Below are 20,527 nucleotides of genomic sequence, written 5' to 3' on the forward strand. Positions count from 1 at the left end.
TGGTGTGTTGATTGTTGTTGTGTTTGTGATGGCGGCGGCAATGGTGGTGGGTCAGAGACAGCATATATCGATTCTTTCGTATATGGTTGTAAATTTCTTTTCGACTGTGGTTGATTGATCGATTTCTGAAATTGGGTTGACAGGCTTGACTGTCTCTGTGGTACTGGCTGTTGTTGCGGCGGCAATGGTGGTGGGCTAGAGACAGCACATAACGATTCTTTATGATAATGCGGTATACTGCTTTGTGACTGCCGTCGTGGTTGATTGGTCGGTTTCTGAAACGGTGATGAAAGAACTGCCTGCATCTGTGGAACTGTCTGCTGTAATACTGGGTGGCATGTCGTTTGTTTGTTAAGGTATGGGGTAGTTATGGGTGTCGTTGGTATATTGGCTGACGATTTAACGCCGTGCCCTTTCGGCGTTCTAGTTTGGATGTGCTTTGGAGTGTTTTCCACGGTGTGTTTGCTTTGGGGACATTGTTTCATAGAGTCTGTTGAACTGGTGCGATGAACGTTCGCAGAGGCCAGTCGGGGGCGCTTGTCACCTCGATTGCGGCTACGTTGTTTTCCCACCATATGACTGCCGCTCGTTTTGTTTCGGTGGTTTTCTTCGCGTGGTTGGAAAGGTCCAAATCCGTCTAACCTGTCCAGGATCATACTGCTTCTCAAGATTTTGCTTTCAGTGTGCAGTTGCGGAGTGCTCTCATGTTGTGTTGAGTATTCGTCAATAATATGTTTACATGCACCATCTCGGGTATTGGAGTATCAACTACCTCATGAACGTTCTGTAAAGCTTCTCTATGTGATACCTGTTGTACTCATGTTCATGTTAACGCTCTTCTCGGTATTTAAATCAATATTAGAGCCCTTCTTTACCCTTCGACGACATCTCGAACCGAATCTAACTTATTAGTGATATGTGGCCCATAACGCGATGTCTCAAACAAATGAAAGTCCTCGTCTACGTCATTAAAAGGGGTCTTTTCATAAAAATGTCTGTGCCGTTTGTCATGTCGGTAGTTTCTTGCATTGTTTTGGTAAGAGATGTCTCTGTTGTCTGTGAAATCCGCCCGATATCTGCCATGTAAATCTGGCGACTAAACGGACAAGGCTTTCTGTTTAGTCTGGATGTACTGGCCCTACTCGGTGGGTGTGCGGTGTTCAATACATGTGGATACGACATGTCGTTGTTCCGGTACCAGTCGTTCATGTGAGGATTTCCAATCGGTCTTTCTTCTGCCAGAAAACAAATACATACATTTATCTGCAATTATAGGACAATTAATAAGAGGTCTGTTTTTATATAACATTGCACCTAAACAGGAACCACGGCTGTTGTAAAAACAGCTCTTGCCACGAACATTAAATAAGCCGCGTTCTGGGAAAACCGAACCTTAATGCATGTGTTCAACGTGTTGTCCCAGATGAGCTGATGCCAGTTCGCATACATTTTCTTCTTTCGTGGAATTTTACGTTTACGTCAGTTTCTTTGAAATGAAAACCCGGGTCTATGTGGAAAGTATCGGCCAGATAAGCCTTTTTGGACTGCATGGATTAATCCGGGACAATACTTTACACACATGTATTAAGTCTTGACAGAGTTCCTGCTAAAATGCAGTAACACACAAATAATTCTGACTTTAATCAAATTAAAATCAATATAACAATATGATTTTATGAAGATATTTAAAGGAAAACAATTAAACTAAGAAATTCAACACAATTGTGTTGAAATCCCACCTCTTTTCTCGCAATCTGCAGCCTATGAAAACTCTGAAAATATAAATACAGTCATTGAGTACTTTTTCAGACAGCATCATTTTTTATTCAAAGATCGCTCGATTTCTAATCGCATAACAAACGCCGCCCCCACCCATAAGAACATTTTTTTAAAGTACATATAAACAAAAAAAATGAAATGCAAATAGCAGGAACATTAATAAGAGGTCTTGATATAAAATTGCATATTAGGCTACATGTGCGACATAGATAATTAGACAAACATAGGTGTTCCCTCTTGGTGTATGTATATAGTATAGTCGTAGGCGAGATGTTTCAGTATTTTTGTTATTCTCTCGAAACTACATTACCGCCGAAAATAAGTCAGTGTAAAGATTAACTTCGATAATGAAGGGATATTATGATCGAATATGACATTCATGGGATACTGTACCATTCAAAATGTTTAGTATACTAATGAAATAGGAAATGCAACAAATGAGGCGTTAGAGAATATTACAACTTTCGAACAATTATCAAGACCAATTATTCAGATTGCGTTGAATAGAAAATAACCGTTCAGAATTCCACAAGTTCATTTTACTCTTAGAAAATACTAGTGAATAAATTGACCTGAAACAGTTTGGTTCAGGAAAACCTTCTTTGGCAATGAAACTTCTTACAGAGAGAGTCCCGGACAGATCATTTGCTTCGAAGATAATAATACATGTAACGGTTATAATATCTAGCATTTAGTTGCAAAGACAAAATAAATCGTGCACTAAATGCATTTTTTCAGAAATCATCGAAGTCCCGTAACTCAGAACAAAATAAGCGGAAGATTGGCGGAGGATTGTGAAGACGCAGACGCGGCAACTTTATCCTACCAAAAAGATTCTCGAGGACAAGCAAATGTATGGATATAATTGTCAAATAATTTGTTATGACGTCATTGTGTAGACTGTACAGGAAAGTACTAACTTTTAAATATGGACCGTGATCTCTGAAGAGGGGGTTTAATGCATGTGTATGTGTGTAAAGCGTCGTCCAAGGGTAGCCTGTGCAGTCCGAACAGCCTAATTAGGGACATCACTTTCCGCTTTTATAATATTTTTCGTATAAAGCAAATATCCAGTTAAAGCGGAAAGTGTTGTCCCTGATTTGCCTGTACGTACTGCACAGGCTTATCTGGGACGACACTTTTCGAACATGCATTAAACCCCCATTTTCACAAAGCACGACCCATATATACATTTATACTTACATGCCAAGAATGAGGATCGCTGTTCCGACAGAGGCTGCTATAATTACTAATAGCCCCATTGGTTGCCTAGAGAAAACACATAATCATACAATATTTTAGTTCAGTTAATATCTAGACGGATGATTTTTATGTGGATTCTGTGCCAGTTTTATGAATATTAAACAGAAAATAAAATACACGTATACAATGTGCGTGACTGTATGCAACTACGAACAATAAGAATCCGTTGAAATATACTTGTACGTGTGAAGCTCATAAGCCATTCAATATATATTTATTTGAGTCAGTTCGAATCAGGGATTGAGGATAAGTAAAAGAAATCCATGCGCATATATAGGTTAACAAATCGTCTCACTTGTTAAATAAAATCGTTCAAAAGACTATTTGCAATCGGAAAAAAAGAAAAATGAAAATTTTCAAAATTGATTATAGGTTATAAATTGTAAACAAACAACTACGGCGTCATGTATATATAATCGGTGTGTTAATTGTTTGTATTACTTGGCCTAAGTCCCGAAATCTTAAGTCTATTTTTTACCCAAACAATCTCACATATTCCTAGCTGCTTAGCGCAGTGAACTTCAAGTTAATAAATGTTTCCAGATGCTTTAAAAAATGCAATTTATAATTTTAACAAAAAACTGTCTGAAGAGATTTTTTCACATCCTTTACATTACTATTTAATTGCAAGTCATTATCGCGTATTGACAGTGCATGTATTTTCCGCATACAGTAGTATATACTGGTGCCTTTTTTAAAGTTCCCGTGATAATATCGTAACACACTTTCAGCTATAGTTCACTATTACTATGACTATGTTTGTAACGATTGTTTTGTATATTACATATTGCAAAGTAAAAAACAATGTATCGTTTTCAATTTTTTTAATTAAACATTGGATACCGGTAAATAATTATATATTGTTCATAGAGATAAATAAAAGATACAACGTAGTTACCCAGGTTACAAATGTTATGTTAAGTTAATATATTACCGTTTTTTGTGTATTGTTCCAAGCCGGTCAGTTATTAAAGAGGCCGTCCAACAGATTGTGGCTGTATTGAAGTTTGTCATTAAATGCTTTATATTGATAAATTTAAACATTTTAACTATAAATCTCCAGTAAAAAAAACAACAACAAGAATACAATTTTAAAAAGGAAAAAAGACCACTCGACCATCCACGCTCACATTCAGAGCGGATGTATTGTTTAGTGATAAATAAGCAATCCTTGTAGTTTCCCAAAATATCGAATCGCGTCGATACGACGCTTTATCTGTTGGACGGCCCCTTTAAGACGTGTAAGTTAATGCGTTTTACTTTTCACATTGGTATTTAAATAAACGTTTAAAGAGTGAAAACAAATATGGCAAACGTCAGTAGTACCTTTAGGAATGGCAAACGTCAGTAGCTAAAATATGCAAACGGCAGTAGACCCGAATAAATGCAAGCGTTTAATTTAATGAAACACATGTGAAACAATATAATTTATGCTAATTTAGATTTAAATTAGATATAACAAGTTAAGATTGATGTCATAAATTAATGCACGACATATATAAATTCTGCAACAACAAAAATGAACTAATGTTTTAGTGATATTATGTGCATCTAACAGTTTATAGGTGTCTATTGCAACCGTTGTTGTTTTTTTTGGTGTGTTCACTTCATATACACGTATATTCGTTAATGCAGCATCAACCTATTGAAAAAATATCCCGTAAAGAGAAATATAATGCTTTTAAATATCAACCGTACTTTCGTTTCGACAACTGACGACGGGAATGATTCGATTTACAATGTGAATCTAAATTGAGTTTTATGCAGATTCGTTCATACGACACAAAGACACTTAGTTTGCGAATTTGACTTTTGAAGTGACGTTTTTTGTTTTTTTTTAAGTTCTATATTTTGTTGTTTTTCAATTTCAATTAAATATTCAGAAATTATCAGAAATGTGTTGAATTATTCTTGGTCCAAATTTAAACACAAGCTGTTCAAAAATAAGGGAGCTACAGTGATGCTAGCTGAAATAATTCGCGTTCAAAATAAATCTGAAGAGTCTGCCAAAGCAAAAATCATCAAAAGACTCTTAGGCGGCAATTTATATTGACTACAGTGATGCGTTAGAAAAGTCTTCAAGTGTATACAAACCATTAATTAAGTTGTACATCTTGGTTATAAAAACACCTACATACACGTATATCAATACATATTATTAGCGGTTTCACCTAATAAGTAAAATGATCACATGAATTTAAACATTTAATAATTATCATTGTACTGTGCAAGGTTTATGGTCAAAAAGTACTAAAGTTTGCACCCACATCTTATTTATGAATCTCGCCGATTGTAATACTGATAAAATGTTAGTCTCTAATGATCGGTTATTCGAATTTTTAGCAATAGAAACAAATATTATTAGATGGTGTAGATACGTACGCTAGTTACTAGTCATTTAGTTTTCTTGAATACCGCTTTTGGTCGTCCATTTTGACTAGTAAAGGTTGTGACGTCATGAAATATCAACAACATATCGTCACGCCATTTAGCGGATTTTCACTGTCGAATGTTAAGCGTTCATTTATAAAACAGAGCAGTGGAGTGGATTTGCATTTGTAATTCTATCAAATAATTATTAAAGGTAAAGATGCGTTTCATTTGATAAAGCACTTAATAAATTCTTAATTCATACGTTTAATAAAATTAAAACTTTTAACGTTTAAGTAATTACAGTTGCTGTCGGCTGTTTCGGCCCCCAATAAAGGCTCATTCGGCCCCAAAGTACCAGGCATTTCGGCCCAATGTTTATTTTAATTTATCGTGCCAATTTTGGTCCATTTTTCCGATCCCGTCAGCATGTGTGATGCGAGTTCGGTTGCATACTGGACCACAGGTGGTTAGCGTGTGGCTATAATATTAATTAGTGAAAACATCATTTTGAATGATAAATTATCATATTATAACGAAAAATTAACTTTTCTGACCAAAAAAATCACTATCAAATATATATATATATATATATATATATATATATATATATATATATATATATATATATATATATATATATATATATATATATATATATAATAAAAGTAAAAACACGTGTCTGGGATTTTAAATATTTAAATATATATTGATTAAGCCAACGCGTTTCGCATAGCTCATCATATATATATATGCAACTCAAAATCACCCGAAAACTGGGTGCATCGCTTTGAACAGCATCAATTGTGGAGCGATTTTACGATCTCGGTCTTATTCAACGCATAAATTTATTGCCTTTCTTGGAATGTATATGTCTTGCAATATTTTTACAAATGCTGGGTCAACTTTTAAGAAAATTAAGATAAAAAAAGTTAATTTTTCGTTATAATATGATTATTTATCATTCAAAATGATGTTTTCACTTATTAATATCATAGCCACACGCTAACCACCTGTGTACTGGACTGGTGGGATTTCCTCCGGGTACTCAGGTTCCCTCATAATCCCAAGACCGAATCAAAATTGAAAATCTTGAGAAAACAAAGAAATAGCTGAAAATTGAAGCTTTAAGTCAAATTTCATCCCAACTTTCGTGAGCCTATAAAGTTAAATACACAGGCAGAGACTCCTAATTGCATTGAATTCTGCTCCAAATTATGCATCAAAGGGAGGTAACTAAAACAAATTGGTAATCTCTATTCATGATAGACGTACACTATCTAAATAATATAAATTATGTTTTTATATTATAATTCGATTAATAAAATATATATATTGTGATATAAAACTAATAAAATAAACTTATTAATAACATAGAAAATTGCGCTTAAACATTTGGTTTAGAGATAATCAAGGTCAGTCAAAGAGGAAAATGGCTGGACGTTTTGGGCTGGCACGACTCGGTGCTTTTCGAAGGACCATGATAAAGCAATCGGGGAATGATGGTCATCTCAAAGGCGCACCATACGAACAACCCGAAAACTGGAAAGCAACGACACCCGGATTGGATATCAAATCAATTTTGCACCATTCATACGTAAGCCTTCGGTATATTATCAGTGGGTGGGGAATTTCCTATGTCCAGTTCTACACGATTTTGGTTACTCAAGTTCTAAAATCGAATTACGCATTCAGACATAAATTAATGGCAAAAGGTTATGCTTCTCAAGCTCCTAATTCATATTTACCACTAATTAGTAGTATGTTTCAGTTGTTCAAATCAATGACAAAGATTGACACAGACAGTCTGAATTTGGACAAACTGAAACTGTTTTTTCGTTCTGACAAAAAACAACTTGCATGGTCATTTGTTCTAACCCCAACCACCAAAGTGCAAGAACAATTACAGGGATTTAAATAGACGCAGAAAACTGCGTTTTGAAGCGAGCTATTTGAAATTTACTCTATTTTGACCCGACCATTTTTTCTGCCATGCGTCAATTTGACACAGAAAATTTGACCCACGCGTCAGTCATTTGACATCTTGAGTTCCATGGTAATAAATTCCATTATACACTTAATTGAGATTCATGCCCAAGTGAGTATGAGAAACTCCGACTATACATCGAGAGGATACTCCCACCCCCCATGCCAGTGCCCCAGATAAGATGTGTATCTGCATTTTTCACCCTATTAAAATGTTTAAAAACACGAAGAAATACAATATCATGCGTATTGAAAACACAACCAATTTGACTTTTACTTAAATTCGTCAAATTCGATGCATACAATACAATAGCTTTGATTGAAAATGCTTTTTCTCTTTGGAATTATTAGCGTAATGCGGCAACACGTTTATTTAGGAAGCGCCTGGATTACGGAGCAGGAAAACAGTCAAAGTTATTCAAACGCTGTGGGGACTAGAGTTCATAGTTAAGAAAAGAGTTTGGGCCAAAAACCTTTCTTTGAAGAAGCTGAATATAGGCCGCGTCCCCAACCGAAAAAAACACTTTTTCCCCCTAATTTGACCAAAATTTTCCCGTTGTAAAATACAGATAAACTGCTTTCCACTAATGTCGTCAGCTAGGTACCACTTGTCATTGCTTGTTTTGCCCTTTTAAACCTAGAACAAGCTCTAAGTGGCAGGCGGCAGTGTTGATCAGACACTACCCATTAGTGGATGGCTTCCAGCTACTGGCGTTCCTCCTTAGCCATAGCCAGCTGGAGCTTCTTTCTGCTGCCTGTGATACCTTCTTAATGGCCAGCTTTCTCGCCTGTCCCACTATTCCCATATCCTGGAACATCTTTCCCAGCGTTGGTGCAGGAAACCCTCTGCATCCCACTTCAATCAAGTAGTTCCATGCTCTCCACCCAGCCTCTCTACATTCCTGGACGAGATCTTCGTACTTGGCTATCTTTCTCTCGTGTGCCTGAGTACATCTTTCTTCCCACGGTACAGTCAGCTCTACCAGAATGATCTTCTTTGTCTTTTCGGAGACCATCACAATGTCTTGACGTAGGGTAGTGTGGACAATGTCTGGAAACTGCAGCTGTTTTCTAAGATCTGCCCGTAGTTCCCAGTCATTTGTGCCGTCTAGGATACTCGGATGTCCTCCCTTTGTACCCTTCATTACTGTCCCTGCTGGTACAAAGTTGATGTGCTTTGCCCCAGCATGTACTCGAGCCTTTTTCTTGTGTCTCTCAAGTGTATCAGCTACATCTCGGAGTACCTGACCATGTCTCCAGCGATATCTCCCCTGGGCAAGTGCTTCCTTACACGAGGACAAGATGTGGTCCAGGGTAGCTCTTCCTCCACATAGGGTGCATTCTGCTGTCTCTATCAGCCCCCATCTCTGGAGATTCGCCGGTGTTGGCAAGACGTCATAAACGCCCGGATCAGGAACTGCAGTTGAAAAAACTGGTACTTCCAGATATCTGTCCATGACCGTTTCCTCCTTGTTGTCTGCCACTTTGTCCAGCTTCCCTGGCTCCCCATCTGGACTGCTTTCACCTTTCTTGTCTCTTCTTTTTCCTTTTGGATTTCGCTCTGAACAAGTTCTCTTTGGAATGTTGTGGCTGAACTCCACAGTTGTCTAGTGTTCAAGCCGAGTCCCTGTCTACCTTGACAACTTGTTCCCACTATGTCTTGATGTCTCAGTCGACTCTCTGCCTGCTCAACTGCATTGGATGCTGACCATCTTCTTCCAGTTCTGACCTCTATCCCTGCATTTCTGATGCTCATGTCACTAGAGTCTCGTAGGGTCAACACAGGCCTTGCCTTACTAACTTTGTACTTCTCTACGATTGATGAAAGAGGGAGCTGCAACATTCCGGTTCTGTTGTAGAGTCCAATACTTGTCATACATGATGGAAGTCCGAACCATCGTCTCAGGCTCTTGTTTATCATGCTTTCCAAGCTGTCAACCGTCGATGTTGGGATCTCATACAACATTAGTGGCCACAGAAGACGGGGCAGGAGGCCATGCTGAAAAAGCCATGCCTTGAACTTCCCTGGTAGGCCCGTTCCCTCTATCTTTGCAAGCCCATTCCTCAGTTGCTGCCTGATGCGCTCTGTGTTATTTCTGCTATCACCCAGTGTGGTGTCAAACCATTTACCCAAGCACTTGACAGGGTTGTCAATAAGTGATGGGATATCCTCGCCCTGTACCCTGAGTGTTATCTTCTGCCAGACTTTGCCCTTCTCAAGATAAGAAATCTAGACTTCCTTGGTTTGAAGGCCATTCTAGCCCATGACACAACATCTTCAAGGGCTGATAGGATCCATCGAGCTTGTATGTGGGACTCTGTTGTGATAGTCAGATAATCCATATATCCCCTCTGTGGTGGAAGTCTGATATCTGTCTGGGTCTTCGGTCCCCTTGACTCCCTGTCTCCTGCTTTGATGATGAGATACATAGCGGCGATGAACAGTACTACTGACACTGTGCAGCAGGTTACAATCCCCTTCTGAAGCTGTATCCAGGATGTTGTAAAGTTCTTTGTTGTGAAGCGCATGTTGATGTTGCTGTAGTAGCTTCTGACAATGCTCTGAATATGTTCTGGTACATGGTGTTTCAGAGCAAACTCTATTACCTGGTGGGGTACCGTGCCATACGCATTTGCTAGATCCAGCCATACAACTGTGAGATCTGTCTTGTTGATCTTAGCTTCCCTGATTAACTGGCTAATAGCGCATGTGTGTTCAATGCAGCCAGAGAATCCTGGAACACCTCCCTTCTGTGCTGATGTGTCAATTTACCCATTACTGGTCATGAATGTTGTAAGACGCCTGGCAACCACTGACATGAAGATCTTGCCCTCCACATTCAACAATGACATTGTCCGGAACTGTCCAATATCCTTGGAAACCTCCTCCTTTGGGACGAAGATGCCTTCTGCTCACTGCCACTCCACAGGTACATCTCCTTTACGCCAAATACTGGAAAAATTCCCCCACCAAAAATAATATCTAAACTTCGTATAAAAGTGAAAACTGTTCACTTGTCGAGCCTTCTATTAGTCTGGAAAAACCCAGATCTGTAAAATGTCTCCTAGCGGGTATTCATATTGGTTGAATATGCCTTTAACTACCTCCCGTATTAATCTCCTAGTGGGATGTGCGTATTGATAGAATTAGTTGTCACTGTTGTGCTTACCTCGCGAATCATGACGTAATTTTGTCATTTGTGACTAATCGGCAAATAAGGGCACGAGCTGAGTTCAAAAGCTATAAATAGATTACATTAAAAGGCTATTACGACATAAAATATTTTCAGTCATGTGGATATTTTTGGAATATTATTGTATCAACTAAGAAATACCGGGTAAGTTATTCCTTTTTGTGCGTTTATGGCCTCTGTTTTCACGTGTTTGATTTATAGCTCTTATTTTTATGCTCCCCCAAAAAATTTGGGAGGGAGCATATAGACGCCGCTTCATCTGTCCGTCCGTGTGTCCGTCCGTGCAAATTTTTTGTCTGGGCTATTTCTCATCAACTAATGACCGAAATTCAATGAAACTTTATGGGAAGCTTCACTACCAAGAGGAGATGTGCCTATTATCAGCGGGTTCTGATTGGATGATTTTTTCACAAAGTTATGGCCCTTTGAAATTTTCCATTAACTGTACACATAGTGCAAATCTTGTCCGGGCCATTTCTCAGCAACTAATGACCGGAATTCAATGAAACTTTATGAGAAGCTTCACTACCAAGAGGAGATGTGCATATTATCAGCCGGTTCTCGTCGGATGATTTTTCGCATAGTTATGGCCCTTTGAAATTTTCCATTGTACATATAGTGCCTTTCTTGTCCGAGCTATTTCTCAGCAACTTATTACGGGAATTCAATGAAACTTTATGGGAAGCTTCACTACCAAGAGGAGATGTGCATATTATCAGCCTGTTCTCATCGGATGATTTTTCACAGAGTTATGGCCCTTTGAAATTTTCCATTCTACATAATAAAGCAATTCTTGTCCGAGCTATTTCTCAGCAACTTTTTACGTGAATTCAATGAAACTTTATGAGAAGCTTTACTACCAACAGGAGATGTGCATATTATCAGCCGGTTATGGGCGGATGATTTTTCACAGAGTTATGGCCCTTTGAAATTTTCTTTAAACTGTACATATAGTGCAATTCTTGTCCGGGCTATTTCTCCCCAACTACTGACTGGAATACAATGAAGCTTTATTGGGAAGCTTAACTACCTTGAGGAGATGCGCATGTTATTAGTGGGTTCTGGTTAGATGATTTATTTAGAGAGTTATGGCCCTTTGAAATTTTTAAGTTGCTAAACCATCCATTGTATTATTTTGTCCAAAGTTATGCCCCGCAAGACGTTTCCTTTTATCTGAATATATAGTGCAATATTGTGACAAAAAAAAGTTTGGGGAGCATCACCCGTCTCCGACGGTTTCTTGTTACAGCTTGCTTTAGTTTTACGACATACTACATAATTCATACAGAAGTAAATACGAAAACCAACAAAAATGTGGCTACCCAATATAATTTATTTAATGTATCAACTCCATTATCCAAATGAAATACAAATTTCTTATTTTCCCCAAATAAGAAAAAATCACGCTATTTTTCCCCTAAAAAAAGGCTGAGGCCCCTTCCCCAAAAAGGGTGTTTAGGCCCTGGCATCTGACCAAATTTTTTACGACGACATACATGCGTTTTCAATCTAACTTAATTTGTCGCTCATTGTGCATGTATTTGCAAAGCGTCTGTTCTTTCAGGTTCTATTACGATGCAAAATAAAAATTTCTAAGAGAGGTCGAAAGACGTTGCGCCAAAATATCTGTCGCTCGCTAACTTTTTTTAACCAAGAAAGCAAGAGCCAATAAGTGCCGAATCATTCGTGTTATCGATTTTTTTTCAAGTTTGAAGTTTATATTATGGGCAGTTTCAAGGATTAAACATGTTATGAAACATCAGTTTATTAAAGTTAATTATGATAGTTTACAGTTTTATTGAAGCAATTCAAGTGTGCATCTTCAACATAAGTAAAGCAACAATGATTTTAAAATATGCATGTTTATAACTCATTTCACCCTATTTCAAGAATGAAATCACCCTATTTTTCAAAATCAATGGGTGAAAACCCTATTTCCCGAATAATTATCTGGGGCACTGCCATGCTTTGTTTATCTTATCTCTTTCGATAAATATGTCACCGTCTACAGATTGCGTCCGCACTAACTGGGCACATGCATATGCGTTTAGAACAGTACCTTAGAATTATGGTTCATAATAAAAAATTAAAACGAAACTGCGAAAACACTGATGATTTAATTGCTTTGTAAACACAACTATCCCCTATTCATTTACATAAAACACAGCAGTCTTTTTGACTGTATTATCAACCGTCAACACTTAAATTCAAACTGCTTTCAGATGTAACTAATCGTCTTGATTAGTTTTTAATTTTCTTTGCTTGGTTACATTTTCAATTGCATTTTAACAGACAATATTAAAATTCATACTGTCTACAAATAACGATGAAGTGAAGCATGTCTCTTAAACCTTTTCAAAGCTCTCAATGATTGATCATCATTCAATAGATTGATAGTACATACATAGTAACAACAAAAGAGCGTGAAACACATACGATTTTTCACACCTTTATTTGCACAAAACAATAGATGGTCAATCTTTAAGTGTCTAATGCCCCAGTGATGGTAAGTCTCTAATCAAATATAATTGAGCAATTAGGCAATCATCTCAATGGGGGCTGCCATAAAGCACTTCAAGAAAAAGCTTGACAACGAAATGAAAGGTTGGAGAAAAAACAGGAGCAAGACTCAGCCGCGTTGTATTGGATTCAGCGTTTTAACGGCATGCGTTTTATGAGATTAAGAGTGTACTCACTTTCCACATATGGAGATTGATAGAGAAAAGAACTAAATGTTAAAATTTATCATTAAAATACAGTTATTGCAATATTTTTGTGCAGGCTTGCATCATAGAAATTTAACCAGCCTTCATCAGTTTTCTTCATTGATCATTGCCGTTTATGACTTTATTAACCTTTAAACTATTTAGATTAACATTTGATTCTGTTGATTTATTGTTATTTATATCACTCAATATAAAGAACATCAGATCTTCAAACATCTCTGACATCGTGTTGATGCAGGGCTTTTTTCCTTCTTTAGCAAGTGCCTAATATAGGAACCTGTCCCCAAGAAAAAGGCTCCTTCCCCTTTGAGAATTTCTTTTAATGATGCAATTTTCCTCAAAGTTAAAGCATACATGTACCAGTTCTTTGGGAAATTTCTTCTCCTTTTTAGATGTGTCAATAATTATTTGAACAAAATGAACGCTTTCCCCAGATTAAAAAAAAGGCCCTGCAATATCATGGTCCTCAATGTCTAGTATGATTTCCAAAACCGTATGCAAAATTATTTATGCAAGCAACAAGATTTCATGATTTCCTTATTTTATATAAATTATTGCACACTAAATTTAATCAAGTGATCAAAGTTGCAGTGGTAATTTAACAATACATGTACTACCTAATCCAGTTGATTAGCCTCATTTTTAGAATTCAAGTAAACCACATGTCCCAATAAGTTCTTGGCTCGTTTGCGTTGTTATTTAAATTTAAAACTTCATACATGTATATTGCCAAAAGAATAATTGTTAAAAACAATGATCTTCCGGCTCCACCCAGTTTTAGAAATTACATTTGACATAAAACACTGTTCAATAAAGACAATATGTGTCCTTTTGCAAAAGCACTGAAAGTAGATAAACCTTAATACGGTGTTGAATGAGCGTCTATATACTTAGCTTTTTTCAACATACATACATGTAGTTTGGAAACGAATATAACAATACACTTGACTACAATGCAAGCTACTTGCTTGGAATTTTCACTCGATTGACAAATAAATCGAAGTGTAGAGTGAGTTACGTTGAACACTTATGTAAACATAAGTAATCATTTTTCAAATTCACTTTTTATTAATATGCAAGGTCTTAATATTTTTTTATATAAATACTTTTGAAAGCTAAATCAACAAATGAAAACTTGTAAGTTGGTACAAATATACATGTAAATAATGTTTTCCAAAAGTGTGCACCTTTTATAGATCCTGATTGATCACATGACTATTTCTGATATATGTTCTATTTTCAGCTTGTTCCTCTTCATTTCTTCACTGGACTAGGAGCTATCTGCGCTGGTGCCTATATAATATACATGGGCTTATATGAGGACACACAGTAAGGGCTTTTTTTAGCTCACCTGAGCCCAAATGGTGAGCTTTTGTGATCGCCTTTTGTCTGTCGTGCGGCGTCAACATTTGTCTTGTTAAGTCCCTAGAGGCCAAATTTATTGTCCAATCTTCATGAAATTCGGTCAGAAGATTGGTCTCAATGATATCTTGGATGAGTTAGAAAATGGTTACATTTGCTTGACAAACATGGCTGCCAGGGGGAGGGGCATTTTTCCTTATATGGCTATAGGAAATCCTTGGTAACACTCTAGAGGCCACATTTATTGTCCGATCTTAATGAAACTCGGTCAGAAGATTTGTCTTCATGATATCTTGGATGAGTTCGAAAATGGTAACCTTTGCTTGAAAAACATGGCTGCCAAGGGGGGGGGGGGGCATTTTTCCTTATATGGCTGTAGTAAAATCTTGTTAACACTCTAGAGGCCGCATTTATTGTCCAATCTTCATGAAACTTGGTCAGAAGATTCATCCCAATAAAATCTTGGACAAGTTAAAAAATGATGCCCGTTGGTTGAAAAAAATGGCCGCCAGGGGGCGGGGAATTTTTCCTAATATGGCTATAGTGAAACCTTGTTAACACTCTAGAGGCCACATTTATTGGCCCATCTTCATGACACTTAGTCAGAAGATTTGTCTTATTTATATCTTTGATGAGTTTTAAAATGGTTACATTTGCTTGAAAAACATGGCTGCCAAGGGGCGGGGCATTTTTCCTTATATGCCTTAATATGGCTATAGTAAAATCTTGTTAACACTCTAGTGGCCATATTTATAGTCCAATCTTCATGAAACTCTGTCAGAAGATTCATCCCAATAATATCTTGGACAAGTTCAAAAATGATTCCCGTTGATTGAAAAACATAGCCGCCATAGGGGCAGGGCATTTTTCCTTATATGGCTATAGTAAAACCTTGTTAACACTCTAGAGGCCACATTTATTTTCTGATCTTCATGAAACTTGGTAAGAAGATTTGTCCCAATGATATCTTGTATGAGTTCGAAAATGGTTTTGGTTTCTTTAAAAACATGGCTATCAGGGGGCGGGGCATTTTTCCTTATAAGGCTATATATGGCTTTTGTAAAACCTTGTTAACACTCTAGAGGTCACATTTATTGTCCAATCTTCATGAAATTTGGTCAGAGATTGGTCTTAATGATATCTTGGATGAATTCAAAAATGGTTATGTTTGCTTGAAAAACATGGCTGCCAAGGGGCGGGGCATTTTTCCTTATACATGTATGGCTAAGCCTATAGTCAAATCTTGTTGACACTCTAGAGGCCGCATTTACTGGTCAGATTATTTGTCTCAATAATATCTTGTTATCTCAGGTGAGCGACTTTGGGCCTTTCAGGCCCTCTTGTTTTATTAACCAGGTTTTCCGAAGGAAAAAACTGGTTATTAGATTGGCGAATGCGGGCGGGCTGGCGAGCGGGCGGAACAAGCTTGTCCGGGCCATAACTATGTCGTTCATTGTCAGATTTTAAAATCATTTGGCACATTTGTTCACCATCATTGGACGGTGTGTCGCGCGAAATAATTACGTCGATATCTCCAAGGTCAAGGTCACACTTTGAGTTCAAAGGTCAAAAATGGCCATAAATGAGCTTGTCCTGGCCATAACTATGTCATTCATTGAGAGATTTTAAAATCATTTGGCACATTTGTTCACCATCATGGGACGGTGTGTCGCACGAAAGAATCACGTCAATATCTTCAATGTCAAGGTCGCCACGACTAAAAATAGATTTTTTTTTAAAGGGATCTTTTCACGCTTTGGTAAATTGACAAAATTGAAAAAAGTTGTTTCAGATTCGTAAGTTTTCGTTTTAGTTATGATATTTGTGAGGAAACAGTAATACTGAACATTAACCATGCTCTTATATAGCCATTATATGCATCTTTTGACGATTTTAAAACCTAAAAATTATAAAGCGTTGCAACGCGAAACGATTGAATAATTTGGAGAGTTCTGTTTTTGTCGTTAAATTTTGTGAAACTACAAAGATTGCTTATATAAGGTATAAAATACGTCACGAATGTGTACTCGGCGGAATAGCTCAGTAGGCTAAAGCGTTTTTACTTCAGGACTCTGGCAGGACTCCAGGGGTCACTGGTTCGAAACCTACTCCGGGCAATGTTCTTTTCCTTTTTTTAATTTTTTCTTGATTTTTTACTGGAGCTTTTACGATCCAATGTTTACATTTATCAATATAAAGCATTTAATGAATAAGTTAAAAAAATGCCAAAAATCTGTGAAAAGGCCCCTTTAAAACAAACTTACAAAGGGGGTTAATTTTGTTTGTTCATTTTAAAAGTTCAGTTTGAGTTTTCTCCCTTTATCAGATTTTTTTTCACAATGAAAACCTGGTTTTGTGACAATTTTGTCCCTTGTTTTGTCTGTCAGATGACGCAGTGTATATCCAATTTATCTGATTACAAAGACATCTTTTAAGATAAATTTCGTTATATTTAGATTTCAGGAAAAATTACTAGTACCAGTAGTTACAGTGGAGCTTTTATACACTTATAAAAAGTAAAAAAATATTTTTTAATTGAAAGAATCTCAGCGTCAGTTTTACACACTGGTGTTCTAGCAATATTATAAAAAAAAATCTTCAGCATGGCACAGATGATATTCTGTTAGAGCCAGGACATACCCAGTACATGATTAAGACTAGACCAGTTTCCCTCACAGCTGGTAAACAAATCTTATGGTCAATCCATGTTCAATCTCATTGTGTATGAATTGCCAATAATATCAGGGTTCTAGTATTTGACCATTGATAATAAAGAAATGAAGAAATTAGTTTCCCTTGGTGGAAGTGTTGTTTAAGGAGTTTTAAGGAGCCTAGTCTTGGATTTCGTCTCCACATGTGTATCATAATCAAGAACATTTGTAAATATTTGTCTTATGTTTTGTTTTGTTTTCTTTATAGACTTTTCAAGTATTTCAATCCACCTGATGTAAAGCCAGATGAAAAACTTTCAGTAAGTACATGTCTCGTTCAGACTGTTATAGCTTAAATTGGTTAAACATGCACATAAAAATGTGACATGCTTATTTGTTTACCGTAATATAGCAATATTGCAGCTCTCTAAAATTCTGTGGGACTAAGTGCCTACTAAATAGTTTCATCCTAACAGATTTAATGGAGTCTGAATATTTGGATCTAATTATTTGTGTGTTTCTGTAATGTAAACTCTCACTAAATTTATATACTCTCTTTTATCAAATAAATGTCAACGATAGTTTTCAAAATAAGTATTGCACTTCTCAAACATTTAAGACACTTAATTATTGAAGTGAACAAAGTAAACATAATGGCAAGCTCAACTACAAAATGACTACCGGAAATTTAATTTTGAGGTACAATACTAATATGATTAAGCAAAACACAACATAAATCACTAGTATGTCTATTTCTCAGAGATAGTTGTTTTATGGGAAGCAATTCCTGGTTTGACTGTTATAACATCAAAAAACGTCAACAACTAAAAACAAAAAATTCCAAATGTAAAATGAATGTGTTTTTAACCGAATGACAACATCTTTGCGATAAAATTTTCTAAATAAATTAATTACTCAAGTTTCATGTGATATATGTTATACCTACCAAAATATGGGGTTTGGCTGAATATAAAGGAACCGGATGAAACTATAGGAATGAAGGATTCAACTACGCAAAATAAAGGCCAAGTTAACCTTTCCATCAGGAGCAGAAAAAGTTTAAATTGTATTCTATCATAAAAGCTTACACTGTTGTTATTCCAGTTGTACGAATGGAAGGGTCCAGAGAAGGAGATAGAGCTGTTGGGTGACCGCCCTGAGCTACCTGTGCACCTTCCTAGCCACCGCACCTATGATGTGATCAACAAGCACCAGGTTGGAGCCACCAGCCAGTAGGCATCCAATTACAAAGTGTATGTCGTTAACAACTGTCTGAATTACTGGATTTAAAATCATCACAGTGTTATCCTTCTATCCTGAAATGCTGTTTTTAAGTGGATTTGTTTCACTTACTATAATATTAAGTGTGGTTATGAATTTTGGGAGCTTTCTTGATTCCACTTTATTGAGACAATAGTTTTAATAACAAGTTTAGATTTGAGTGTTTGATGCTGAATTTACTTGTGTATTTTGTGATTTGGTGAATAAAACATTGAAAGTGATAATTCTGAGTTGGTCATGCTACCGTGGTTACACTAGAAATTTGAATATATTTTGTCCTTAATCATTTTTGTTGAGCACCCTTGCAGAAAGCTTACTATAGCAGTCACAATTGTAGAGTGTATGTGCCTGTGGCAGGTGTGCATGTGTTTTAGTCTGTGGAAACCTGTCTGCACTTAAACAGAGTTGCTCATCATGCTATTAAAAAAATAACTTACCTCGAATGTTCTCCATGAGGAGACGGTGTTTCATGTATAAAAAAACAAAACACTTATAGCCATATAGGTCAATGTCACACTAAGAGGTCATTACAAATTTTGGTATAATGGTCTTGTCTGGTCTGGAACTTAGAAATTCACCATACAATTTTAAAATAAATTACTTCAAATGTGCATAGTGATAAGACTTTGAATGGGACACTTATATCTGCCTACCTCAAAGGTCAAAGTAATGCATAAAGATCAAAGGTCAAATTTGGCTGTAATACAGCTAGTCATGATTGCATTTTTTTTTCCATATATTATAATGCAATTTATAATTAAATTTGCAAACGTTCACCAAGTAGAAATCGAATGTCAACAGTAACATCTGTTCTGACTCTTAAGGTCAAAAGTGAAGTTCACACTTTAATTTATCACTTACAATGTGACTTTAAAATTACTTGCCAAATATGCTCTGCAATGTGGAGATAGCATGCCATGATTCATGTAAAAAAGTTAAGATCACACTCAAGAACGCAAAATTCAAACATATGCATGGTGCAGCTAATTAAATAAATCAAGCCATCTTCTCAATACGCTCAACATGTGGCTGATATCTGCATCTAGTATTTTACATACTGAAATCTTGACCTTTGAGTTACATGGTTGATTTTTCTGTCGTGTTCATAATCTTAACATGCATGTTGTGAGTTTTAAATGAATGGGCAATAATTATGGTTATATTTAGACAATAAGTGGCGTGCAACAACCATTTTGATCACATACATGTCCAGTGGATGGTGCCAGACACTTAAGTTTGTGCATATTCCTTATATGGGTATAGTGAAAGAATATGTTTATGTCACGTCTATAATGTTCAAGAATGTGTTGCATGCAAAAATGTGTCGCTCGCTTGCAAGTCGAGGTAACAGCCGGCACTTGAAAATTGTGCATATTTCTCACATGGATATTGAAAGTATCCATTAACTTTATTTTGTATGATTGGATTTCAACAGAAAATTGGGACTAATTATCATCTCACATGCAAAAATCTAGTTGCTTAGTTAAAAATGATGGTCAGAATGAACACTAGGTTTATGAATATTCCTTGATATATCTATTGATGAAGAGTAAGGTGGTTGAGTCCAGCCCATTATTTTATTGTGTGTGATGGGAGTTTTTAAATGAGCAGGCACAAAATGATCATCAATCATATCAAGGTGACAAGTAGGACAAAAGAAATTACGTCGCTCACTTAACCCTGATGATGGTCAGAGTGAAAACTAGGTTTATGAATATTCCTTGATATATCTATTGAAAAAGGGTAATGTGGTTGGGTCCAGCCTATGATTGTATTGTGTGTAATGGGAGTTTGTAAATGAACAGGAACAAATGATTGATCATATCAAGGTGACAAGTCGCACACTAGAAATTATATGTCGCTCACTTAAAGGACAAGGGTCACAGTGACACTCTTAGTTTGTGGATATTTCTCA

General features: G+C 36.6%; 3 protein-coding genes and 1 long non-coding RNA gene across 4 annotated transcripts in view; 3 read left to right on the forward strand and 1 right to left on the reverse strand.

The window, feature by feature from the left end:
• The window catches only part of LOC127860418 (nascent polypeptide-associated complex subunit alpha-like), a 415,045-nt gene that overhangs the window by 331,227 nt on the left and 63,291 nt on the right, over positions 1 to 20,527 (forward strand). The gene's annotated exons all lie outside the window — the stretch shown is intronic.
• The window catches only part of LOC127860412 (uncharacterized), a 395,662-nt gene that overhangs the window by 276,852 nt on the left and 98,283 nt on the right, over positions 1 to 20,527 (forward strand). The gene's annotated exons all lie outside the window — the stretch shown is intronic.
• On the reverse strand, positions 1,753 to 5,626 carry LOC127860427 (uncharacterized). The gene is made up of 3 exons (XR_008039790.1): positions 5,425 to 5,626; positions 2,983 to 3,048; positions 1,753 to 1,772 (listed from the first exon to the last, which is right to left on the reverse strand). It is a non-coding gene; the product is annotated as an uncharacterized LOC127860427 (long non-coding RNA).
• LOC127860422 (uncharacterized) lies at positions 5,486 to 18,836 on the forward strand. Its single transcript, XM_052398499.1, has 5 exons — positions 5,486 to 5,626; positions 6,817 to 7,009; positions 14,562 to 14,647; positions 17,600 to 17,651; positions 18,436 to 18,836. Exons 2-5 carry the CDS (start codon positions 6,845 to 6,847, stop codon positions 18,565 to 18,567), a joined length of 435 nt encoding a protein of 144 aa, XP_052254459.1. The 5' UTR covers positions 5,486 to 5,626; positions 6,817 to 6,844; the 3' UTR covers positions 18,568 to 18,836.

This window comes from Dreissena polymorpha, chromosome 15 (assembly GCF_020536995.1).
Source record: "Dreissena polymorpha isolate Duluth1 chromosome 15, UMN_Dpol_1.0, whole genome shotgun sequence".
NCBI classification, from domain to species: domain Eukaryota; kingdom Metazoa; phylum Mollusca; class Bivalvia; order Myida; family Dreissenidae; genus Dreissena; species Dreissena polymorpha.